This window comes from Oncorhynchus masou, chromosome 12 (assembly GCF_036934945.1).
Source record: "Oncorhynchus masou masou isolate Uvic2021 chromosome 12, UVic_Omas_1.1, whole genome shotgun sequence".
NCBI classification, from domain to species: domain Eukaryota; kingdom Metazoa; phylum Chordata; class Actinopteri; order Salmoniformes; family Salmonidae; genus Oncorhynchus; species Oncorhynchus masou.
Window position 1 is genome coordinate 77,364,944 of NC_088223.1, and position 27,372 is coordinate 77,392,315.

At 44.4% G+C, this 27,372-nt stretch overlaps 1 protein-coding gene across 2 annotated transcripts in view; it reads left to right on the forward strand.

Moving 5' to 3' along the window:
* The window catches only part of LOC135550857 (protein FAM168A-like), a 57,472-nt gene extending 30,841 nt beyond the window's left edge, over positions 1 to 26,631 (forward strand). The window contains exons 3-8 of one of the 2 annotated variants that reach the window (XM_064982032.1): positions 6,393 to 6,470; positions 14,419 to 14,544; positions 20,566 to 20,708; positions 20,951 to 21,128; positions 21,369 to 21,512; positions 21,800 to 26,631. In XM_064982032.1, the coding sequence (XP_064838104.1) occupies positions 6,393 to 6,470; positions 14,419 to 14,544; positions 20,566 to 20,708; positions 20,951 to 21,128; positions 21,369 to 21,487 (644 nt within the window). In that variant the 3' untranslated portion in view covers positions 21,488 to 21,512; positions 21,800 to 26,631. The remainder of the gene's footprint in view (positions 1 to 6,392; positions 6,471 to 14,418; positions 14,545 to 20,565; positions 20,709 to 20,950; positions 21,129 to 21,368; positions 21,513 to 21,799) is intronic. The other variant, XM_064982033.1, reaches the window with a different exon arrangement.
* The last annotated feature ends 741 nt before the right edge of the window (positions 26,632 to 27,372 follow it).

A 27,372-nucleotide genomic window follows, 5' to 3' on the forward strand; every position in this document is an offset into this window, starting at 1 on the left:
TGGTGGAAAATAAGTATTTGGTCACCTACAAGCAAGCAAGATTTCTGGCTCTCACAGACCTGTAACTTCTTCTATAAGAGACTCCTCTGTCCTCCACTCGTTACCTGTATTAATGGCACCTGTTTGAACTTGTTATCAGTATAAAAAACACCTGTCCACAACCTCAAACAGTCACACTCCAAACTCCACTATGGCCAAGACCAAAGAGCTGTCAAAGGACACCAGAAACAAAATTGTAGACCTGCACCAGGCTGGGAAGACTGAATCTGCAATAGGTAAGCAGCCTGGTTTGAAGAAATCAACTGTGGGAGTAATTATTAGGAAATGGAAGACATACAAGACCACTGATAATCTCCCTCGATCTGGGGCTCCACGCAAGATCTCACCCCGGTGAGCAAAAATCCCAGAACCACACAGGGGGACCTCGTGAATGACCTGCAGAGAGCTGGGATCAAAGTAACAAAGCCTACCATCAGTAACACACTACGCCGCCAGGGACTCAAATCCTGCAGTGCCAGACGTGTCCCCCTGCTTAAGCCAGTACATGTTCAGGCCCGTCTGAAGTTTGCTGTAGAGCAATTGGATGATCCAGAAGAAGATTGGGAGAATGTCATATGGTCAGATGAAACCAAAATATAATTTTTGGTAAAAACTCAACTCATCGTGTTTGGAGGACAAAGAATGCTGAGTTGCATCCAAAGAACACCATACCTACTGTGAAGCATGGGGGTGGAAACATCATGCTTTGGGCCTGTTTTTCTGCAAAGGGACCAGGACGACTGATCCGTGTAAAGGAAAGAATGAATGGGGCCATGTATCGTGAGATTTTGAAAAAATCCTTCCATCAGCAAGGGCATTGAAGTTGAAACATGCCTGGGTCTTCCAGCATGACAATGATCCCAAACACACCGCCCGGGCAACAAAGGAGTGGCTTCGTAAGAAGCATTTCAAGGTCCTGGAGTGGCCTAGCCAGTCTCCAGATCTCAACCCCATAGAAAATCTTTGGAGGGAGTTGAAAGTCTGTTGCCCAGCAACAGCCCCAAAACATCACTGCTCTAGAGGAGATGTGCATGGAGGAATGAGCCAAAATACCAGCAACAGTGTGTGAAAACCTTGTGAAGACTTACAGAAAACGTTTGACCTCTGTCATTGCCAACAAAGGGTGTATAACAAAGTATTGTGATAAACTTTTGTTATTGACCAAATACTTATTTTCCACCATAATTTGCAAATAGATTCATTAAAAATCCTACAATGTGATTTTCTGGAATTTCTTTTCTCATTTTGTCTGTCATAGTTGAAGTGTACCTATGATGAAAATTACAGGCCTCTCATCTTTTTAAGTGGGAGAACTTACACAATTGGTGGCTGACTAAATACTTTTTTGCCCCACTGTATTTTCAGCAAACTTAACATGTGTAAATATTTGTATGAACATAACAAGATTCAACAACTGAGACATAAACTGAACAAGTTCCACAGACATGTGACTAACAGACATGGAAGAATGTGTCCCTGAACAAAGGGGGGGGGGGTCAAAATCAAGACAGTCAGTATCTGGTGTGGCCACCACCTGCATTAAGTACTGCAGTGCATCTCCTCCTCATGGACTGCACCAGATTGGCCAGATCTTGCTGTGAGATGTTACCCCACTCTTCCACCAAGGCACCTGCAAGTTGCCAGACATTTCTGGGGGGGGGGGGGAATGGCCCTAGCCCTCACCCCCTCCAATCCAACAGATCCCAGACATGCTCAATGGGATTGAGATCCGGGCTCTTCGCTTGGCCATGGCAGAACACTGACATTCCTGTCTTGCAAGAAATCATGCACAGAACGAGCAGTATGGCTGGTGGCATTGTGATGCTGGAGGGTCATGTCAGGATGAGCTTGCAGGAAGGGAATTGGTGGCAGACTAAATACTTTGTGCCCCACTGTATCTTTGAAAGACAGTGTCCTGAAAAGGAGTTTTGTTGACCTAATTTCAGTTTGTGATACAATAAGCAGTCATTGTGTAGAGAATCATTGTACCATCTAAACCCCTGTGAAATATATTTTCCATAAGCAAAAATATTGTCTTTTCAGAATTCTTAAGCTGCTGTAAACAAATTGAAAGTACATGATTCAAAAACTCAACCTAACAAAGGGAAGCATAGAAATAGTGCACATAGAACAGATATACTGCTTCTTAGACTAGCTTTAAGCTTTGTACTCTATTCTCTGTATCTTCCCCAACCACTTATTTTCAATTTCCAGGGAAATGCTGTGTGCCTTTAAGTTTCCATCTGATTTCCACTCTATGGGCCCTGGTCAATATAAGTTCACTACTGTTTATAGGGAAATGGTACCATTTGGGACTCAGTCTTTCTTTAGGGTGACAAGTGGTCATGAATACTTACGAGGACAGGGCCTTGTTCTATGCCCATTAAGTATTATTGAGAACATTCCCTTTAGGTGGATCTGATCACTCTGTGTGACCTAACTGAGACATACAGTGCCTTCAGAAAGTGACTCTCTATTGGTTACACAGACTGTTGGCCTCCCATCCTATTCTAACCACCTCTCACCGGCTTTGTATTCATGTTACCTGATGAAATTGCTCTACAGTAGGATCTTGTTGCCATCTAATGCACATTCAAATGTCATAAATAAGCAATGCAGAGCTCTCCCTGTCCTCTGCCATGCCCTGACTGCATTTCTGCTGATGATATCTGGAAATGTGCATGTACACCCTGATGGCTACTGTTGCTAGCCCCAATTCTGACTTGTGCTCTGATATGTGCTTCACTGATTTCTGCTCTCGTAAAAGCCTGGGTTTTCTAGAAGTTTATTGCCTTTATTACCTAAAATGGATAAATTGAAAGTGTAGATTCACAGCTCCAATCCAGATGTGTTGGTCATTACTGAGACGTGGTTAAGGAAGAGTGTTTTTTTGGCAAGACAGGTCTTTCAAAGGTGCGGGAGTGGCAATCTTTACCAATGATCACCTTCAGTGCGCGGTTGTCTCCAGCAAGTCTGGCCCTAAACAATTTGATTTGCTGGTTTTATGCACTAAACTTTCAAATAGCTCTTTGTTGACTGTTGCTGTGTGCTATCGTCCTCCATCAGCACCGGCCTGTACCCTACCTACCCTAAGCTTTCTCCTGGCCCCTTACACTAAGTCTGAATTTGTCCTGCTAGGTGGCCTAAACTGGGACGTACTTAAACCACCTGACCAAGTCCAAAAGCAATGGGACTCCCTAAATCTTTCTCAGATTATTACCAATCCCACAAGGTATGACTCCAAACACCCAGAAAAGGCTACTCTTCTTGATGTTATCCTCACAAATAATCCTGATAGGTATCAGTCTGGTGTTTTCTGTAATGACCTTGGTGATCACTGTTTCACAGCCTGTGTTCGTAATGGCTGCTCAGTGAAACGACCTGTCCTGATTTGTCATAGACGCTTGCAAAAAAACTTCAATGATCAAGCCTTCCTTCATGAACTGGCCTCTGTAAAATGGTATAGAATTAGTTTGAGCCCCTCTGTTGAAGAAGCTTGGACCTTCTTTTTTATATTTTCAGTGGTGTTGTTAACAAACACGCCCCCATAAAGAAATGTTGAATTAAAAACAGGTTCAGCCCCTGGTTCGACCGTGATCATGCAGAGTTACTCCACCTCAAGAATTTCATTTGGCGAAAGGCTCAGCACACTCATACTCAGGCTGACTGTGTCTCGTTCAGGCAAATGAGAAATAAGTGTGCTAAGGCTATCCGGAAGGCCAAAGTTAGTTACTTTAAGGAGCAGTTCTCTCTCTGTGGGTCTAACCCCAAGAAGTTCTGGAAAACGGTTAAAGATCTGGAGAATAAACCCCTCCTCCTCACAGCTGCCTATGTCCCTTAATGTTGATGATGTGGTTGTTACTGACAAGAAGCACATGGCTAAGCTCTTTAGTCACCACTTCATGAAGTCAGGATTCCTATTTGACTCAGCCATGCCTCCTTGCCCGTCCAATATTTCCTAATCTCCTACCGCTTCTAATGCGATTAGCCCCGACGCTTCTCCCTTTTCCCCCCCTGCCCCGCTACAAAGTGTCTCCCTGCAGGCGGTCACTGAGTCCGAGGTGCTAAAGGAGCTCCTGAAACTTGACCCCAAGAAAACATCTGGGTCAGATGGTTTAGACCCTTTCTTCTTCAAGGTTGTTTCCCCTATCGTTGCCAAGCCTATCTCTGTCCTTTTTTAACCTGTCTCTCCTTTCTGGGGAGGTTCCCATTGCTTGGAAGGCAGCCACGGTTCACCCTTTAATTAAAGGGGAGATCAAGCTGATCCCGTTATAGGCCTACTTCTATTTTGCCCTGTTTATAAAAAAGTGTTGGAAAATAAGGTAAATAATCAACTGACTGGCTTTCTTGATGTCTACAGTATTCTCTCTGGTATGGAATCTGGTTTCCGCTCAGGTTATGGATGTGTCACTGCGACCTTAAAGGTCCTCAATGATGTCCCCATTGCCCTTAATTCTAATCAATGTTGTGCATCTATTTTTATTGACTTGGCCAAAGCTTTTGATATGGTAGACCATTCCATTCTTGTGGGCCGGCTAAGGAGTATTGGTGTCTCTAAGGGGTCTTTGGCCTGGTTTGCTAACTACCTCTCTCAAAGAGTGCACTGTTTAAAGTCAGAACATCTGCTGTCTCAGCCACTGCCTGTCACCAAGGGAGTACCCCAAGGCTTGATCCTAGGCCCCACGCTCTTTTCAATGTATATCAACAACATAGCTCAGGCAGTAGGAAGTTCTCTCATCCATTTATATGCAGATGATAGCCTTATACTCAGCTGGCCCCTCCTCGGATTTTGTGTTAAACACTCTACAACAAAGCTTTCTTAGTGTACAACAAGATTTCTCTACCCTTAACCTTGTTCTGAACACCTCCAAAACAAAGGTCATGTGGTTTGGTAAGAATAATGCCCCTCTCCTCGCAGGTGTGATTACTACCTCTGAGGCTTTAGAGTTTGAGGTAGTCACCTCATGCAAGTATTTGGGAGTATGGTTAGACGGTACACTGTCCTTCTCAGAACATATCAAAACTGCAGGCTAAAGTTAAATCTAGACTTGGTTTCCTCTATTGTAATCACTCCTCTTTTACCCCAGCTGCCAAACTAACCCTGATTCAGATGACCATTTTACTTACCCATGCTAGATTACGGAGATGTAATTTATAGATCGGCAGGTAAGGGTGCTCTCGAGCGGCTAGATGTTATTTACCATTCGGCCATCAGATTTGCCACCAATGCTCCATATAGGACACATCACTGCGCTCTATACTCCTCTGTAAACTGGTCATCTCTGTATACCAGTCGCAAGACCCATTGGTTGATGCTTATTTATAAAACCCTCTTAGGCCTCACTCCCCTATCTGAGATATCTACTGCAGCCCTCATCCTCCACATACAACACCTGTTCTGCCAGTCACATTCTGTTAAAGGTTCCAAAGCGCACACATTACTGGGTCGCTTGTCTTTTCAGTTCGCTGCAGCTAGCGACTGGAACGAGCTGCAGCAAACACTCAAAGTGGACAGTTTTATTTCAATCTCTTCATAGCACCTGTATTATTCAGAGATAATAGCTTAAAAGATTATAGTTACCGTTCCTGGATGGCACGTTTCCTCTTCTAAAGCACTTCCTTCCTATTTCCTTTGATATAAGATCACCTATGAGTCACCAAGTACCTCAATACGTCCCATTGAAACTGAACCAGTGTCATATTCATTAATTAAGACAAAACTAAATGTTTTGCAATGTAAAACGAAAGCAAGCATTTCTTATATTGAACAAGTTCAGGTAGTCGCTCCCTGTTTCAGTCTGTTTTCTTTCAGTCGGTACCCTAATGAATACAACCCAGGAGACTTCAACCTTATCGTATCTGAACTGTCAGCAACTCCACGCAATCACTGACATCCAACCTATATGGATGGGCTGCATCCACTGCAGTGTCCTGGTCAATTGTTTCATGAATCAGGTGCAGGAGGGTGGGGCTGCACTGTAAATCACTGTGACGGGGATGTGGGGAGATGGAGGCTCCATAGAGTAATAACATGTGATTATCCCATCCACACAGGCACTCTGGACCAACACTGTCTCTGTGCTGTCCTAACTTTGACCTTGAATCTTACAACACATACACATCCACTCATATGTTAACTTGCATGTACTTACATACACACACACACACACAGCCATGCAACACACACACACACACACACACACACACACACACACACACACACACACACACACACACACACACACACACACAGCCATGCAACACACACACACACACACACACACACACACGCGCGCACACACGCACGCACCCAGGCAATGTTGTTCTGAAAGGCCTCTGTTCTCTGTCCTCAGGCTATCCTGCAGGTTATGCTCAGACTCCTACCTATACACCCAACCTCTACCAGACTGGCAGTCCAGGCTATCCCCCAGGTAAGAACACACACAAGCAAAAATGCATGCACGCACAAACAAGCACACACAAACTTGCACGCATGCACACACAAATATGCCACGCAATCACACAGACATGCACACAAGCGCACACGCATTTTGATCAAACCAGCAGTCCACTCTATCCCCCAAGGTAAGAATATATACACGTGATACAACACACACTATATGAATCAGATTGGCGGTGCAATCTACTCAAAGGTAAAAAATACCCACATGCGCTCGCACACACACACACACACACACACACACACACACACACACACACACACACACACACACACACACACACACACACACACACACACACACACACACACACACACACACTCAAACATATTCTCTCTCTCTGTGTCTTATCCACATGTATGTCATGAGAAGTTTCCCCTAGACTCTGGGTCAGTTTAACATTTTCACCAGTCAAGGTTAAGATTGGGGGAGGGAAAGCGGATCCTAGATCTGTACCTACAGGAAACTTCACCCCAGAGCCTTCACAGTGCCTTGAGAACTCTTATGTAGAGCTGCTAGAGAGGCTTTGTTCATATTGTATCCACACAGTGCTCTAGAATTATCTGTAAAGAAATGTGTGCGTGTGTCTGTGTGTAATGTTGTGTTTTGGTGTGAACTTGAGAATGACTTTAGAATTACTGTTAATAAGATGATTCCTAATTTATTTTCTGATTTATTGTGATAAACAATTCTTCGTATGGCTGTGGTTGCATTGCCCTTTGTTGTTAGAGGATGGCTTGAGATGTCTGTCAGCAAGTGAAAGTGATATAACCTGGGGTTGTTTGGCATTTTATTACCGTAAATACGGTAATACTGTTTGTCGTTGAGATGGCTAGAAGCAGTGTTGGTCTCTCTAGCATCTCCTTGTGTTAGCTAGAATTAAATAATGTAGTTTCAATAGAATGCATCTCTCCACCTCTGTGCACGGAGAGGCAAAGGTTGGGTAGGTACTAGGGTTGGGGTCAATTCCTTTTCAATTCAGTAAGTATTCAATTCAAATTTTCCTCAGTGCTTCTCTGTGAGAAAAAATGGAGCTGGAATTACAGTTTACTTCCTGAATTGACTGAGCTGAAATGGAATTGACCCAAGCTCTGGTAGCTAGTAGCTTGTGTTGTGGTTTGTGGTGATCCATATTTCTTATGCGCAGTCTGGTTTTACTGCATTTCTCCTGGAGCTCCAGAGGGTTTGATCATTAGAGAGTGGAGTGAAGTAGGTCAGTAAGAGCTGTGCCATGTTGTCGCTCTATAGTGCCCTGCAGCACTGCCGTTACTGGGCAAGGTCATGTTGTCGCTCTACAGTGCCCTGCAGCACTGCCGTTACTGGGCAAGGTCATGTTGTCGCTCTACAGTGCCCTGCAGCACTGCCGTTACTGGGCAAGGTCATGTTGTCGCTCTACAGTGCCCTTTAGCACTGTCGTTACTGGGCTGGGTCATGTCGCTCTACAGTGCCCTTTAGCACTACCGTTACTGGGTTGGGTCATGTTGTCGCTCTACAGTGCCCTGCAGCACTGCCGTTACTGGGCTGGGTCATGTTGTCGCTCTACAGTGCCCTGCAGCACTGCCTTTACTGGGCTGGGTCATGTTGTCGCTCTACAGTGCCCTGCAGCACTGCCCGTTACTACAGTGCCCTGCAGCACTGCCGTTACTGGGCAAGGTCATGTTGTCGCTCTTCAGTGCCCTGCAGCACTGCTGTTACTGGGCTGGGTCATGTTGTCGCTCTACAGTGCCCTGCAGCACTGCCGTTACTGGGCTGGGTCATGTCGCTCTACAGTGCCCTGCAGCACAGCCGTTACTGGGCTGGGTCATGTTGTCGCTCTACAGTGCCCTGCAGCATTGCCGTTACTGGGCTGGGTCATTTTGTCGCTCTACAGTGCCCTGCAGCACAGCCGTTACTGGGCTGGGTCATGTTGTCGCTCTACAGTGCCCTGCAGCACAGCCGTTACTGGGCTGGGTCATGTTGTCGCTCTACAGTGCCCTGCAGCATTGCCGTTACTGGGCTGGGTCATGTTGTCGCTCTACAGTGCCCTGCAGCACAGCCGTTACTGGGCTGGGTCATGTTGTCGCTCTAAAGTGCCCTGCAGCACAGCCGTTACTGGGCTGGGTCATGTGTCGCTCTACAGTGCCCTGCAGCATTGCTGTTACTGGGCTGGGTCATGTTGTCGCTCTACAGTGCCCTGCAGCACAGCCGTTACTGGGCTGGGTCATGTTGTCGCTCTACAGTGCCCTGCAGCCCTGCCGTTACTGGGCTGGGTCATGTGTCGCTCTACAGTGCCCTGCAGCACTGCCGTTACTGGGCTGGGTCATGTTGTCGCTCTAAAGTGCCCTGCAGCACAGCCGTTACTGGGCTGGGTCATGTTGTCGCTCTACAGTGCGTTACCTGGGTCAGCACAGTGCCCGTTACTGGGCTGGGTCATGTTGCCACTCTACAGTGCCCTGCAGCACTGCCGTTACTGGGCTGGGTCATGTTGTCGCTCTACAGTGCCCTGCAGCACAGCCGTTACTGGGCTGGGTCATGTTGCCGCTCTACAGTGCCCTGCAGCACAGCCGTTACTGGGCTGGGTCATGTTGCCGCTCTACAGTGCCCTGCAGCACTGCCGTTACTGGGCTGGGTCATGTTGTCGCTCTACAGTGCCCTGCAGCCCTGCCGTTACTGGGCTGGGTCATGTGTCGCTCTACAGTGCCCTGCAGCATTGCCGTTACTGGGCTGGGTCATGTTGTCGCTCTACAGTGCCCTGCAGCACTGCCGTTACTGGGCAGGGTCATGTTGTCGCTCGACAGTGCCCTGCAGCACTGCCGTTACTGGGCTGTGTCATGTGTCGCTCTACAGTGCCCTCCAGCACTGCCATTACTGGGCTGGGTCATGTTGTCGCTCTACAGTGCCCTTTAGCACTGTCGTTACTGGGCTGGGTCATGTCGCTCTACAGTGCCCTGCAGCACTGCCGTTACTGGGCTGGGTCATGTTGTGCCCTGCAGCACTGCCTACAGTGCCCTACAGCACTGCCGTTACTGGGCTGGGTCATGTTGTCGCTCTACAGTGGCCTGCAGCACTGCCGTTACTGGGCTGGACCATGTTGTCGCTCTACAGTGCCCTGCAGCACTGCCGTTACTGGGCTGGGCCATGTTGTCGCTCTACAGTGCCCTGCAGCACTGCCGTTACTGGGCTGGGCCATGTTGTCGCTCTACAGTGCCCTGCAGCACTGCCGTTACTGGGCTGGGCCATGTTGTCACTCTACAGTGCCCTGCAGCACAGCCGTTACTGGGCTGGGTCATGTGTCGCTCTACAGTGCCCTGCAGCCCTGCCTTTACTGGGCTGGGCCATGTTGTCACTCTACAGTGCCCTGCAGCACTGCCGTTACTGGGCTGGGTCATGTTGTCACTCTACAGTGCCCTGCAGCACTGCCGTTACTGGACTGGGTCATGTTGTCACTCTACAGTGCCCTGCAGCACTGCCGTTACTGGGCTGGGTCATGTTGTCACTCTACAGTGCCCTGCAGCACTGCCGTTACTGGACTGGGTCATGTCGCTCTACAGTGCCCTGCATTACTTCCGTTACTGGGCTGGGTCATGTTGTCGCTCTACAGTGCCCTGCAGCACTGCCGTTACTGGACTGGGTCATGTCGCTCTACAGTGCCCTGCCTCACTGCCGTTACTGTGCTGGGTCATGTTGTCACTCTACAGTGCCCTGCAGCACTGCCTTTACTGGCCTGGGTCATGTCGCTCTACAGTGCCCTGCAGCACTGCCATTACTGGGCTGGGTCATGTTGTCGCTCTACAGTGCCCTGCATTACTGCCGTTACTGGGCTGGGTCATGTTGTCACTCTACAGTGCCCTGCAGCACTGCCGTTACTGGGCTGGTTCATGACGCTCTACAGTGCCCTGCAGCACTGCCGTTACTGGACTGGGTCATGTCGCTCTACAGTGCCCTGCAGCACTGCCGTTACTGGGCTGGGTCATGTTGTCGCTCTACAGTGCCCTGCAGCACTGCCTTTACTGGCCTGGGTCATGTCGCTCTACAGTGCCCTGCAACACTGCCATTACGGGGCTGGGTCATGTCGCTCTACAGTGCCCTGCAGCACTGCCGTCACTGGGCTGGATCATGTTGTCGCTCTACAGTGCCCTGCAGCACTGCCGTTACTGGGCTGGGTCATGTTGTCGCTCAACAGTGCCCTGCAGCACTGCCTTTACTGGGCTGGGTCATGTTGTCGCTCTACAGTGCCCTGCATTACTGCCATTACTGGGCTGGGTCATGTTGTCGCTCTACAGTGCCCTGCAGCACTGCCGTTACTGGACTGGGTCATGTCGCTCTACAGTGCCCTGCCTCACTGCCGTTACTGTGCTGGGTCATGTCGCTCTACAGTGCCCTGCAGCACTGCCGTTACTGGGCTGGGTCATGTTGTCGCTCTACAGTGCCCTGCAGCACTGCCTTTACTGGCCTGGGTCATGTCGCTCTACAGTGCCCTGCAGCACTGCCATTACTGGGCTGGGTCATGTCGCTCTACAGTGCCCTGCCTCACTGCCGTCACTGGGCTGGGTCATGTTGTCGCTCTACAGTGCCCTGCAGCACTGCCGTTACTGGGCTGGGTCATGTTGTCGCTCTACATTGCTCTGCATTACTGCCTTTACTGGGCTGGGTCATGTTGTCGCTCTACAGTGCCCTGCAGCACTGCCGTTACAGGGCAAGGTCATGTTGTCGCTCTACAGTGCCCTGCAGCACTGCCGTTACTGGGCTGGGTCGCACTGCCGTTACTGGGCTGGGTAATGTTGTCGCTCTACAGTGCCCTGCAGCACTGCTGTTACTGGGCTGGGCCATGTTGTCGCTCTACTGTGCCCTGCAGCACTACCGTTACTGGGCTGGGTCATGTTGCCGCTCTACAGTGCCCTGCAGCACTGCCGTTACTGGGCTGGGTCATGTTGTCGCTCTACAGTGCCCTGCAGCACTACCGTTACTGGGCTGGGTCATGTTGTCGCTCTACAGTGCCCTGCAGCACTGCCGTTACTGGGCTGGGTCATGTTTTCGCTCTACAGTGCCCTGCAGCACGGCCGTTACTGGGCTGGGTCATGTCGCTCTTCAGTGCCCTGCAGCACTTCCGTTACTGCGCTGGATCATGTCTCTCTACAGTGCCCTGCAGCACTGCCGTTACTGTGCTGGGTCATGTTGTCGCTCTACAGTGCGCTTGAGCACTGCCGTTACTGGGCTGGGTCATGTTGTCGCTCTACAGTGCGCTGCAGCACTGCCGTTACTGGGCTGGGTCATGTTCACTAGGCATGAAACACAAGATAATGCGTGTGTGTGTGTGTGTGTGTGTGTGTGTGTGTGTGTGTGTGTGTGTGTGTGTGTGTGTGTGTGTGTGTGTGTGTGTGTGTGTGTGTGTGTGTCTGTGTGTGTGTGCACTCTGTTTGTGTGTACAGTACCAGTCAAAAGTTTGGACACACCTACTCATTCCAGGGTTTTTCTTTATTTGGACTATTTTCTATATTGTAGAATAATAGTGAAGACATCAAAACTATGAAATAACACACATGGAATCATGTAGTAACCAAAAAGGTGTTCAACAAATCTAAATATATTTGAGATTCTTCAGAGTAGCAACCCTTTGTCATGATGACAGCTTTGTACACTCTTGGCATTCTCTCAACCAGCTTCATGAGGTAGTCACCTGGAATGCAGTTCAATTAACAGGTGTGCCTTGTTAAAAGTTAATTTGTTGAATTTCTTTCCTTAATGTGTTTGAGCCCATCAGTTGTGTTGTGACAAGGTAATGGCGGTATACAGAAGATAGCCCTATTTGGTAAAAGACCAAGTCCATATTATGGCAAGAACAGCTCCAATAAGCAAATACAAATGACAGTCCATCATTACTTTAAGACATGAAGGTCAGTCAATCCGGAACATTTCAAGAACTTTGAAAGTTTCTTTGAGTGTCGTCGCAAAAACCATCAAGCACTATGATGAAACTGGCTCTCATGAGGACATCCACATGAAGGGAAGACCCAGAGTTATCTCTGCTGCAGAGGGTAAGTTCATTGGAGTTACCAGCCTCTGAGGAGGAGACTGCATGAATCAGGCCATCATGGTCAAATTGCTGCAAAGAAACCACTACTAAAAGACACCGATAAGAAGAAGAGACTTGCTTGGGCCAACCAGCAATGGACATTAGACCGGTGGATTTGAGATTTTTGTTCCAACCGCCGTGTCTTTGTGAGACACAGAGTAGGTGAACGGATGATCTCTGCATGTGTGGTTTCCACCATGAAGCATGGAAGAGGAAGTGGGATGGTGTGGGGGTCCTTTGCTGGTGACAATGTCTGTGATTTATTTAGAATTCAAGGCACAATGAACCAGCATGGCTACCACAGCATTCTGCAGCGATACGCCATCCCATCTGGTTTGTGCTTAGTGGGACTATCATTTGTTTTTCAACAGGACAATGACCCAAAACAAACCTCCAGGCTGTGTAAGGGCTAATTGAACAAGAAGGAGAGTGATGGAGTATTGCATCAGATGACCTGGCCTCCACAATCACCCGACCTCGACCCAATTAAGATTGTTTGGTATGAGATGGACCGCAGAGTGAAGGAAAAGCAGCCATCAAGTGCTCAGCATGTGTGGAAACTCCTTCAAGACTGTTGGAAAAGCATTCCAGGTGACTATCTCATGAAGCTGGTTGAGAGAATGTCATCAAGGCAAAGGGTGGATACTTTGAAGAATCAAAAATCTCAAATATTTTTTTATTTGTTTAACACTTTTTTGGTTAATACATGATTTCATATTATTTCATAGTTCAGATGTCTAAACTATTTTTCTACAATGCAGAAAATTGTTTTAAAAAACAAAACAAAACAAAAACTTGAATGAGTAGGTGTGTCCAAACTTTTGACTGATACTGTATGTACTCTATTTCTGTTCTCTATGTGTGTGTGTGTGTACTCTGTTTGTGTGTATGTATACAGTGTCTGGTGAAAGTCTACAAACCCCTTGCCCAGCATTCACATTTTGCTCCCTTTAAATTAAATACAAAAAATGGATAACATTTTATGTACACCACCTACACCATTTTCAAAGTAAAAGTAACATTTTCCAAATTAATAACAAAAATTAAAATGTCTTGATTGCGTATGTCTTCACCCCCCAGAGTTAATACTTGGTGGACCATTTGGCAGCCATTACAGATGTGAATCATTTGGAATAAGATTCTACCAACATTGTACAACTCTTAGTGCAACATATATCCATTGTCTTTGTCAAAATTGCTCAAGTTAAGTACATTTGGTTGGGAGTCATTGATGGACAGCAATATTCATACCTTGTCTCTGATTTTCAAGCACATTTACGACAGGACTTAGAATTGACCACTTAGGAACACCAATTGGAAAGACATTCTGGTGTGTCTTTGGCATTAACATTTTTAATTGTCCTGCTGAAAAATAAAAGGTTTTCAGAAGAATGAGGCAGGGTTTCCTCCCATTTAAATCTGGTCTTTGCTCCTTTCATATTTCTTTTGATCGTGACTTTTGAACTCCCCAGTCTCTGCCGGTGATAAGTATACCCATAACATGATGCTGCCACAACAATAAGAGAACATTTTATATAGTTTTCTTTCACATTGAACATGTGGAGGAGGTTATGTAGATCGGTAGAAAAAAACTCTTAAGTTATTCCCTTTTTAGATTTAATTTTAAGGCAACAAAATATAAAGACTGTGCAAGAGGTGTGTAGACTTTCACTAGCAACCAGGTGTGTACTGTATACTCTGTGTCTACTCTGTGTGTATTCTCTATGTGCGTGCTTGCGTGAGTGCATTTGCATGCTGTGTGTGTTTTATTACTATCTATCCATGTCTATCTTCTATATCTGTCTCTGTGTTCTACGTGTGTGAGGGTGTGTGTGTGTAATCTCTCTGTGTTTGTGTCTGGGACAGTGCTGCTGGTGAAGCAGGGCTGGCCCCAGGCCTCCAGTGCTGCAGTGGGCCCAGAGGGCTCCTATGACCTGGCCATGGACGCAGGCTCAGAGGGCCGCCAGTACCAGGCCTCAGCCGCAGCTTTCAGTAAATATGACCCTATGTACTCTACACACACAGATATGTATTTACACAGACATACTCACACACACGTTTGCACTCACGCACTCTCACACATACATACACAGTATGCACGCAGCAAGGTTTCTGTTAGCCGGTAAATGCTACCCCCCCCCCCCAAAAAAAATGCCACGCTGATAAATAAAATTGTTGCCGACCAAATTGTCCAGGAAGGGAAAAATCCATTGCAAAATTATGCATTTTATTAATTGAAGGAAATACCAGTCGATGTGCTCCAATTTCAAAGGCAAATATACTTCATATGCTAATAAAACCATTAAGCTGCTTGGAGATTAGTGTAGGGTATTTTTAGTCACACAAAAGATGCGAGGTGCTCAAAAGAGTCTTCAGATAAGTGTACCCGACTAGGTCCTCAAAAGAGACTCAGCTAAGTGTACCCGACTAGGTCCTCAAAAGAGACTCAGCTAAGTGTACCCCAACTAGGTCCTCATAAGAGACTTCAGCTAAGTGTACTCTGACTAGGTCCTCAAAAGAGACTTCAGCTAAGTGTACCCTGACTAGGTCCTCATTAGAGACTTCAGCTAAGTGTACCCGACTGGACATAATTGGCGAAGATTGTCTTGATTTTCCCCATTTCCAGTGTGCCTGCCGAGAGGGGATACTTTCTCCACAATAGAGTAAAGACTGCCTCAAGATCACTCCTTCTTTAGGACAAAGTAACAAGGTTGATGCACATCAAACTGCTCCAAGGAGATGGACAGTTTTGACTTCCCAACAGCAGCGGGTCACTTCAGGTCAAGGTCCGCCGCAAACGCATGTAAATTAAAGGCAATGATTGTGTTGGTCAGGCCTGGTCCTTGCAGTTCTGCTACGCCCTGAGCCAGATCAGCATATCCCGCTCCTGTGTTATGTATAGTACAAAGATTTGGAATGGATTAATAAATGATGTGTATCATGCGCAATTGGTGCATTTCAGTTAAGCTTATTCAGTAGCACTTGAAAACAAAACATTGTTGCCAGCTATATACATCAGAGAGGTACAATGTTGCAATCACTAGTCAGCCAAATGCCTATAGTAGGAAACAGAGTTGTTATCAATAAGCCACGTACATATATCACACATGACACGATAGTTCAAATTACAATAGACATAACATTTATAAACATCATCTAATAGAACTGTGAAAAGAGATATAATTTGAGCTTTGGAAATAAGTGCATTCATGAATGCATGGTGCAGGCCTCTTTTCACAGAAGCATTGTAAAATCATCTTTCTCTCAATGAACCAGCCTTATTTTCGTTTATCTACATATTGAATTTGATTGTCCAACATCAGTTTTATAATTTCTTCATTTTGTGGCCACCTAGTGTCCTCTTTCTACTACTGTGGTGCTGAATCGCATCGGGAATGGGGAGTGGGGCGAGCTGGCCCGGTCAAATGAACGTCAAACTTTTTAACCCTAACCATTTTCCTAACCTTAACCTAATTCTCCTAACCTGCCACGTTAATTCTCCAAGCCTGCTGGGTAAGTTCTCCTAACCTGCTACAAAAAGTTAAGTCTGATGTTAATTGGGAAAAAGCTAGATCCCTTCTAGGGATGACAGGCCAGCCCTGGTGTTAGTAGACAACTGTTCTGTTATTTATTAGGCCTAATTAAAATGTTCATGCCCGGGCTAAATTGAATTAGAGAGGCTTAGATTGTATTTGAAAACAGCTGTGTTTTGTTATTTATTAATTCCTGTAAGTCTTTTGTTTCTGGCCATTTTGAGGCTGTAATCGAACCCACAAATGCTGATGCTCCAGATACTCAACTAGTCTAAAGAAGGAGAGTTTTATTGCTTCTTTAATGAGCACAACAGTTTTCAGCTGTGCTAACATAATTGCAAAAGGATTTTCTAATGATCATTTAGCCTTTTAAAATGATAAACTTGGATTAGCTAACACAACGTGCCATTGGAACACATGATGGTTGCTGATAATGGGCTTCTGTACGCCTATGTAGATATTCCATAAAAAAATCTGCCGTTTTCAGCTACAATAGTCATTTACAACATTAACAATGTCTACACTGTATTTCTGATCAATTTAATGTTATTTTAATGGACCAAAAATGTGATTTTCTTTCAAAAACAAGGACCCCAAGTGACCCCAAACTTTCGAACGGTAGTATACATACACACACACACATACACGTTGGCATGGCTGGGGAAACATTCAGAGCTGGGCTGGGTTTCGAGCTCTTGGGAAAAAGGTGTTAGGAAAAGGTTTGTAGTAAGACAGGCCGATGGGGGATGCGGGGTAGTGAGTGACATCACAGGGGGAAGTGATATAAGGGGAGGGGCTGTGGGATGGCACCTTGCTTGGCTTAGTGCTGTGCTGTGTCATATAACATGTTTGCTGGCTGCTGCAGCATACATTCTTTTCATATAGTGTAACTACATTTCAGTTGGATAGATAATGTGTGTTTGAGTCATGGAAGTGATTTGGTGATTTCCTAACGTGAATGTAATGATCAGTGTCCTCAAAAACCCACCAGAAGTACACTTCTCTGTGTGTGTGCCTGCGTGTGTGTGCTTGAGTGTTTGAGTAAAAAATAAATAGTAATAATGTTCACATTCTGTGTGTTGTTAGTCAGGGCTAAGTTGTCTGACACAGGGCTTGTTCACGATTACAGCCGACTGTCGACTGACTGATCTACAAATGAACTTGCATCATAAATATCTACTTATTATTATTTGTAGATCAGTCACAATTGACCCAAAGTGCATCACGTCGGCTGCAACGTGAAACAAGCCTATGGCCTCTCTTTGGGCATTCATAATACAACTGGTTCTGCTTCATATATGTCCAAAGCTCTGTGGAAACTATATACAGTTGAAGTTTGGAAGTTTACATACACTTAGGTTGGAGTCATTAATACTGTTTTTTTCAACCACTCCACAAATTTCTTGTAAACAAACTATAGTTTTGGCAAGTCGGTTAGGACATCTACTTTGTGCATGACATGTCATTTTTCCAACAATTGTTTACAGACAGATTATTTCACTTATAATTCAGTGTAATTCAGACTTCAACTGTATATACAGTGGCGCAAAAAGTATTTAGTCAGCCACCAATTGTGCAAGTTCTCCCGCTTAAAAAGATGAGAGAGGCCTGTAATTTTCATCATAGGTACACTTCAACTATGACAGACAAAATGAGGGAATAAAATCCCGAAAATCACATTGTAGGATTTTTAATGAATTTATTTTCAAATTATGGTGGAAAATAAGTATTTGGGCAATAACAAAAGTTTATCTCAATACTTTGTTATATACCCTTTGTTGGCAATGACAGAGGTCAAACGTTTTCTGTAAGTCTTCACAAGGTTTTCACACACTGTTGCTGGTATTTTGGCCCATTCCTCCATGCAGATCTCCTCTAGAGCAGTGATGTTTTGGGGCTGTTGCTGGGCAACACGGACTTTCAACTCCCTCCAAAGATTTTCCACGGGGTTGAGATCTGGAGACTGGCTAGGCCACTCCAGGACCTTGAAATGCTTCTTACGAAGCCACTCCTTTGTTGCCCGGGCGGTGTGTTTGGGATCATTGTCATTCTGAACGACCCAGCCATGTTTCATCTTCAATGCCCTTGCTGATGGAAGGAGGTTTTCACTCAAAATCTCACGATACATGGCCCCATTCATTCTTTCCTTTACACGGATCAGTCGTTCTGGTCCCTTTGCAGAAAAACAGGCCCAAAGCATGATGTTTCCACCCCCATGCTTCACAGTAGGTATGGTGTTCTTTGGATGCAACTCAGCATTCTTTGTCCTCCAAACACAATGAGTTGAGTTTTTACAAAAAGTTATATTTTGGTTTCATCTGACCATATGACATTCTCCCAATCTTCTTCTGGATCATCCAAATGCTCTCTAGCAAACTTCAGACGGGCCTGGACATGTACTGGCTTAAGCAGGGGGACACGTCTGGCACTGCAGGATTTGAGTCCCTGGCGGCGTAGTGTGTTACTGATGGTAGGCTTTGTTACTTTGGTCCCAGCTCTCTGCAGGTCATTCACGAGGTCCCCCTGTGTGGTTCTGGGATTTTTGCTCACTGTTCTTGTGATCATTTTGACCCCACGGGGTGAGATCTTGCGTGGAGCCCCAGATCGAAGGAGATTATCAGTGGTCTTGTATGTCTTCCATTTCCTAATAATTGCTCCCACAGTTGATTTCTTCAAACCAAGCTGCTTACCTATTGCAGATTCAGTCTTCCCAGCCTGGTGCAGGTCTACAATTTTGTTTCTGGTGTCATTTGACAGCTCTTTGGTCTTGGCCATAGTGGAGTTTGGAGTGTGACTGTTTGAGGTTGTGGACAGGTGTCTTTTATACTGATAACAAGTTCAAACAGGTGCCATTAACCTCTTGGAACTCCCCATCCCGGATCCGGGATCGTGACTAAAGCCTCAGGCTCATTAGCATAACGCAACGTTAACGATTTCTGAAAATCGCAAATAAAATGAAAATAATGCGTCTGCTCTCAAGCCTTTTCTTAACAACACTGTCATCTCAGATTTTCAAAATATGCTTTTGAACCATAGAAATTGACTAATTTGTGTAAGAGTATGCAAAGCTAGCATAGCATTTTGTGTAGCATTTAGCACGCAACATTTTCACAAAAACCAGATAACCAAATAAATAAAATCAATGACCTTTGAAGAGCCTCTGATGTTTTCAATGAGGAGACTCTCAGTTACATACCAAATGCGCAGTTTTTCCTGAAAGCGTCTGTGTGTAGGAGAAATCGTTCCGTTTTCTACATTGCGTCTGGCTACCGAAACGAACCGAAAATTCAGTCACCTACAACGTAAAACTTTTTCCGAATTAACTACATAATATCGACCGAAACATGGCAAACGTTGTTTGGAATCAATCCTCAAGGTGTTTTTTCACATATCTCTTCATTGATATATCGTTCGTGGAAGCTTGCTTTCCTCTCTGAATCCCATGGAAAAATACTGGCAGCTGACTTTTGCGCACCAATTTCGGCGCAGGACACCGGGCGGACACCTGGTAAATGTGGTCTCTTATGGTCAATCTTCCAATGATCTGCCTACAAATACGTCACAATGCTGCAGACACCTTGGGGAAACGACAGAAAGGGTTGACTCACTCCTCTCGCGTTCACAGCCATATAAGGAGACAATGGAAAACAGAGCCTCAAAAATCCTGCTCTTTTCCTGGATGCCGTCTCATCTTGGTTTTGCCTGAAGCTCACGTTCTAGGGCACGCACAGAAAATATCTTGGTAGTTCTGGACACGTCAGAGTGTTTTCTTTCGAAAGCTATCAATTATATGCATAGTCGAGCATCTTTTTGTGACAAAATATCTTGTTTAAAACGGGAACGTTTTTCATCCAAAAATGAAATAGCACCCCCAGAGCATCAACAGGGTAATACAGGTAACGAGTGGAGGACAGAGGAGCCTCTTATAGAAGAAGTTACAGGTCTGTGAGAGCCTGATATCTTGCTTGTTTGTAGGTGACCAAATACGTATTTTCCACCATAATTTGCAAATAAATTCATTAAAAATCCTACAATGTGATTTTCTGGATTTCTTTTCTCATTTTGTCTGTCATAGTTGAAGTGTACCTATGATGAAAATTACAGGCCTCTCTCATCTTTTTAAGTGGGAGAACTTGCACAAGTGGTGGCTGACTAAATACTTTTTTGCCCCGCTGTATCTTGGAGGCTACATGTATTTTGTAAAGGAGCACTGTCAGTCCTAACTGTTCTCCTCCGCCAATGAGACACTCTGAATGTCAAGACAACTGAAAATGATCTTGAAACTGAAACTAGGTCTTGCTCACCACATGTTCTCTCTCTCTTTCTGTCTCCCTCTCTTTTGCTTTCTCTTTCTCCATCTTTCCCTCTGCCGGCTTGATCTCTCTCTTACTCTCTCTCTTGCTTTTTTCTCCATGACTTTCCCTCTCTTGCTTTCTCTCTTTCCATCCTTCCCTCTCCCTATCTCTCTTATCTTATCCAGGATACACTGCTGGGACGCCCTACAAGGTCCCCCCTGGTCAGTCCAATGGGGCGCCCCCTCCCTATTCCCCGTCCCCTAACCCCTACCAGACGGCCATGTACCCCATCAGAAGTGCCTATCCCCAACAGAACCTCTACGCTCAGGTAAGGGCCTGCTTTCTACTCACTGGGGTTGGCTGTCTGTTTGACAATATCACCTACTGTACCTGCTTATAAGATGATTGATGACCATTCTCTACTTTTTGGGGGATTATTAGACAGCTAGCTTGCTGTGTAAAATTAGCTGTGCTAGAAAAGTAAGAGAAGCCAAATTCTACATTTTTCCAAATGTAATATTGCCAAAGCATTCCAAAAAACATTCCTCTCTTTTCTTCTCTTTCTCTCAGGGTGCATACTACACACAGCCGATGTATGCGGCTCAGCCTCACGTCATCCACCACACCACGGTGGTGCAGCCCAACAGCCTCCCCAACGCCCTCTACCCTGCCCCTGTCCAACAGCCCCGCTCCAACGGCCATATGGCCATGGGCATGGTGGCCGGCACAACCATGGCCATGTCTGCTGGTAAGAAGTCAACACTCAACTACTAGGGTTGCAAAATTCCCAGGTTTTCCAGAAATGTATTTATTTTTTATTCTACCTTTATTTAACTAGGCAAGTCAGTTAAGAACAAATTCTTATTTTCAATGACGGCCTAGGAACAGTGAGTTAACTGCCTGTTCAGGGGCAGAACGACAGATTTGTACCTTGTCAGCTCGGGGATGTTGATAACCTCTGTCTGTCTGATTGACCCTCTTTGCCCAGGTACTCTGCTGACCACGCCTCAGCACGCCACTCAGCACATTGGTGGACATCCGGTCACCGTGCCAACCTACCGACCCCAGGGGACGCCTGGGTACAGCTATGTGCCTCCTCACTGGTAGACCCTCCTCACTGGGCCCCACTCATGTAAGTTACTGGTCCTAGATCAGTTTTAACCTAACACAATGTTATTCCAGTCTATGGTTAGGAGAGTTAAGGTCCGATCTATTGACAGTGCTTTGATACATAAGTGCTTAGATTTGTTATTATTATAAAACAATATATGTGACTAACTGTAATTCTGAGTTAGTGTCACTTAGAAAATGAATTGATAGTACAAATGTGATATTTTCTTTGTAAATTACATATATAATACATATTTCTTCTCCCTCCCCTCTCCATCTCTCTACTCCCCCTCTCTCTCTCACTCTCAGGAGTCAAACATTGCTCACAACTCAAGTCTTACATTGGTGCAGGAGGTCTGGCATACAAGCACCAAGTCTGTCAGCAAGAAAAAAAACTAAAGTGCAAGGGTCACTATGCATTATTTTGTGATTTGGAAAAGCTGCTTTTTCATGTTTTTATTATTTTTTACCAGCCTCAAGATTTGTTTTATTTGTTTATTTTTTATTTTGACTCTCTTATAATCCAGACACACACTGACCAGCAGTATAGTACATCTATAGTACATTTGTGCTAAACAATTGTGTGTGTGTGTGTATTTTTCTGTTCTGAACACTGGTTACGACGCAAAGCCAGTCCCTTCAGCCGTGAGAATGTACACCTCTTTGTATGCTGCCAAATGCTCTCATGTTTCAAAAAACATTGGGGGTAAAGCGCCGTACGAGTGTCGCGCCTTGTTTCTTTTGTGTTGCGCCTAGATTATTTTCCACTTTTCTTGATTTGCATTCCCATTTCGGTTTACGTTCGAACACAACCATCTTCCAGCACAAGATAACAAGGGTCGTCTTCCAGCTTGTAGCAACAGTGCATTAACTTGGCTTCGTAAGATTATTCCCACTGTATATCAGTCATGTGGTAGAAGAAAGACTAATACCGTAAGTACCGTAATAGTTACACACCATGTAGAGTACATTTTCAGTAAGTTCAGTGGACATAATTAGCTTTGACGTCTACTAGAGTATTGTAAGCAATTGAAATATCTATACATGAATATATATTATATATAGGAATACTGACGTGTGAGCGAGCGCCTGTGCGCGTTTGTGGTTCTTTTGGACAAGTAAAAGCTCGGCAAACTTAAAAACACACTCACATTTAGGTTTTTCAGTTGGTATGAGTAGTGGCACATGTACACAATACATATACAGATTTATAGGACATCACACACACAGACGCAAAAGTGTAGACATCATAGGATGCGATGGATAGATTGCTGGATAGGGTCTCCCTATTGCAGGCTATGTTGTTGTGAATTGAATCCAACTCTAATCTAGTGTCAACTGAAGTGCATGGAGTTTGAAGGCTGTGGCAAATTGTCAGTTGGACCAGGGATAACTAAGTTGAAGGATTCAAGGGATTTACGGTCAATAGAAGAGAGGGGAGAAAGGAATACAAGGGGAGTAGTGAGTGGAAAAAGGAAGAAAAGCATCTAAATTGTGTTGTGGTCAAGCATCTATGCCCATAGACTTGTGCTGCATGCCTCCCATTGATCTCACAGGCTGGAGATAAGTGTTATTCGCAATAAAGATCCCATGTGATGTCATGTTTACATGTTTAATAGATATCTAGGCCCTAAACTGCACCATTTACCTGGGTCGTGTTCAGCAAGGCACGCCAGAGCAAAACGTTTTGCATTGGAAAACGAAAATTGGTGTTCTTATTGGACAGATTCAGGTAGTACCGCCCTGTTTTAGTCCTTTTCAAAACGTTTTCTCGGGAATTTAACATGGCCCTGATCAGTGTCACTCGTTCTTCAGGTGACCAGTAGAGGGCAGTAGTGAGGGGTGCAGGGCAGACAGCAGAGTTAAGGCTTCTTCAGCACGCTTCAGTTTGGGTAGCCGAACCGAACGAGTGGGCTCGCATACCTTACCTTTGCTTGAAAAAAGAGAAAAAATACGCAATAGTACTGTTTGTCCGTTTTGGGACTACGTAGCCAAAATAGTCCAAATTAATCTAGAAATCTGTGATTCATTTTGATGTTTTTGCAAAGGAGATCTTAGTTGTGCAATTTTACATCTAACTATGATGTTTGGTGGAGTATTTCTCTATTGAAAACATTTGCATGAAAATGAGTCGTCTATCATTGAATGACAGCAAACACTTCATTGAGGAATTCCTACTGTTGACCAATCGCCGATGAAAGGGTGTTAACTTCGGTTTGCCTCGCAAGAAAAAAATTATGTGCAACGAACAGTCGAAAAAACCCTTGCCGAAGACCAAAACTAATAAAAACTCCACCAAATGTAGTCCTAATATATGCACATACTGTTCCAAACTGCTTGGTTGGCTCAGGGTTTTAGACGGGCCCCCTATTCCCTTCCTATTTAGGGCTCTGGTCAAAGTAGGGCACTATATAGGGAATTGAGTGCTATTTGGAACAGAAACAAGGTTTTAGAAGCCAGACTGACCTCAACAGAGATGTGTTCCAGTCCAGAGAATTGTGTCATCTGGTCTCAATGTGTATATTACTCCGTAGTCCATGCAATTGATACTAGTTCACCTGTCTTGTGAAATCTTCTAAATAATTGGCAGGTGTAAAAATGCTCTAAAACACATTATTTTGGACTTAGATTAGTGAAAGGAAACATTTAGTCGTCATGTTGGCCAACCTGTTAGGGCCTCCCTCCTAGGCCCTCCCTCCCTTCAGAGTAGCCAATAGAACAGGTTCAAGACATTGTTTCCAGGGCATCCAATAGCAGACACAATGGAAGGGAGTTAGAATCGTGAAGTGAATCATGCATATGAGAGAAAGAATTTGTGTTCTAACAGGAAATTGGGAACATTTAAAAAAAGGTTTCAATCATGTCCCTTTAGTTGGGGCCAAAAACCCTAGGCACTGAGTTGGGAGAGGTCCGTGTGCGGCATGTGTTGACTCCAAATCAACCCCTAACCTAGCCCTAGCCTCTACTCCTCTCAGGTCTTCTGAGAGGATTGGGATAGGTGGAATCAATATGCCTGACATTTCCACCCATCCAATCAGAAGGCAAGATTTTACCATAATGCTTACAGTGTATTGATCCAGTCTGCCTACATCCACAGGAGTGACTAGGGTGTAGGGGCTAGGGATCCATTTGGAATTCAGAAATAGAGTTGGCAAGGAAGCAGGGTTCAGCTTGGGTAGAGTTTAAAGGTTGTGAGGAAGAGTTCCATACTAGGTTATTATGGTTCAGTACTAGGTTACCGTATCATGACCACATATCAGAGTTATCATGTGAGTGTGTCAAAATGGTATTGCACAAACATCTAAAAGTAATAATCTACACTAAATACCAGGTACTTAGCTCATATTTTAAGAGATTTCTTAAGAGTTCATTTAGTTCCGTGCATTTGACTCTTTGGTCTCAATAAACAACTGTAAATTTAAGAGAATATCTGTTGTGAATAATTGCTACTGCTTTTTTCAATCTGTTACAATCAGTTAACTACTATGTAAAATGCTAAATGCCATTTTTTTGCCACAGTGTTACATCGCCAATGGAAATAAAACATTTACTTAAAGGAGAGGCATCCTGCACCCAACATATGACAATTGATACAGTAGCATTCGCTCGTGAACGAGGAATAGATGTGTAGATGAGTGAGGCATGTATACAGTCCTGTGTGAGAGTTTTTCCCAACGTGGCACTGGTCAGACTGTGTAGAGCAAACGTTATCCAACCGCTACTCTCCCCTGTCAGTAGCCTATCACAGAGCCAAACAGAACAAGAACATTGAAAACAAGTCTCAAAAGTAAATGTATTGTGCCACATTTTTTGGGAACATTAGAGGGAAGACCATCGAAAAATATAGTTTTGTAGTGCTATTCACTAGAACATGTAATGTGATGCAAGAGCTGAACAATGCATATGACTAGTTGCACAGGCCCAAGTCTGTGAATGCTATGTTGAGTGCTAAATATTTGGCGGTTCAAAACCTCAATAATAATTCAACCATGTGTACTATGAGTATAACTGCAGTGTTTTAAAAAAAGGCTAAAAAAAAAGATAAACTTTTAATTTCTTGTATGTAATTTAAGCGCTTTTTACCATAAGTGTTATTTAAGGTTTTGTTTATTGATTGATGTTTATTATTCTTAAGATAGAAGATCTTTATTGTCAATCTCAAGTGGGTTGCCTTTTGGTGCTTCAGAGGGCATTTCAGAACACAAGTCTGTAGGATGAGTGGAGCAGATATGCGGAGGGACACAATCTGGCAACCCGGTCAAAAGCGACTGGCATACAGGTCCCTCCTACTCGCTGGCCTTTTCCTCTCAAAGACCCAAGGCATTGAAACACGAGGGGAATGTTCCGAGAACCAAACTGACACCATAAACAGACGTTCCCAGAACATCCAGGGAACCTAATGTGCTAACTGGGCATTATCTGAAAGTTACCCCAGAGTCAAGTCCTTACACTACAATTTATGTTTATTGAAACATGCTAAAGTGTATGGGTCCACAGTTTGCGGACTGAAGCATGAGAGCTGTAGCCTGGGATTGAAACTTATTTTGTTACGTTTCACCATTGTTTCACTTCATGTTATGTAACAACCATGCAACGTAGCAAACTCAGTTTGAATTCTAGGCTATGGGAACTGCACCTGAGTGTCTCAATGCCTGGGGTTTGAGAAGCAAGCAGCTCCACCAAGGTTGAACACACAATCTCTTTGGTTTGTCTGTTTTCTTTGGTCACAATGAACTTTGGCCTTGTCAAACCTTTGATTTGAACACTAATTTAGAGAGAGTGAAGTATACCCTTGTGTCTTCCCCCAAAAATAATCAAAGAAATTGTTTAAAAGAGTCAGCACCTTGAGATTAAAATGATTTCCCAACTAATGGCCCCCAGAGCTCTTGCAACGTTCTGTCACATGGTTGCAGCAACACTGGCGGAATGTTTTTGTAACATAAGATTGGGACGTTTGTAAAGCAGAGTCCCACATCAGACTTGTGTATATGAAGTGTAAATCTGTTTTTGTTTTCATGTCATTCTAATGAGGATCAGTCAGTGATTCTGGTGACAGAAGTAAGGCAAGTTTGTAATTGTATAATACTTACTGTACGATGTAGAACATTCAATAACTATTAAAATCTTTCCCAAAAAGCCCAGCTTTTACTTGTGTTAAATTTGTGTCCTCCGACCAAATTCATCTTAAAGGAACATTAATGGCCTCTAAAAATTGCAACAAAGCAATCAGTCAGAGGATAAGACGTAGACTACACTTCCGATTTCCAACATCAGCTATGCATCAGTGGAGAAATGTTATTGAAAGGGGGTATGCCAGTATGTTTTAAATTGCCCAAATCAGCTGTTTTAAGTAATTTCTCAACCTTTAAGTCATAACACCTTTTGTGTAAGGGTGACAGCCACCTCTTCCACGGAGATTTGATCAATTAAGGTCAGAGACGGCCATCAGACCTGGGTTCAAATATGTGCATTTGACTATTTGTTATTTAAATAATTATTTTCTGTGTATCTGAGTATTTTCAAATGATGTGGCCCGAATCAACTACTCCTATTGGATGTACAGTGTATGTGAAAGTATGTTCAAATAATTTCCTTTAAATAGCCTACTATTTGAAAGTATTTGAAAATACTTATTTATATTTCAAATACATTATTTCAAATACCAAACAAACATGGTTCAAATGCATGGGAGTTTCAAATACATGCCAATACTTTTCAATACTTAACTACTTGTGTTTTCAAATAAAAAAATATTCAAACACTTAATTCCAAATGACTTTGAAAGTAATTCAAATACCTTAAATAGTATTTAAAGGGACCATATCCACAATTGTCTCAGAGTAGAAATGCAGATCTAGGATCAATTTAGTATTTTAGCTCAT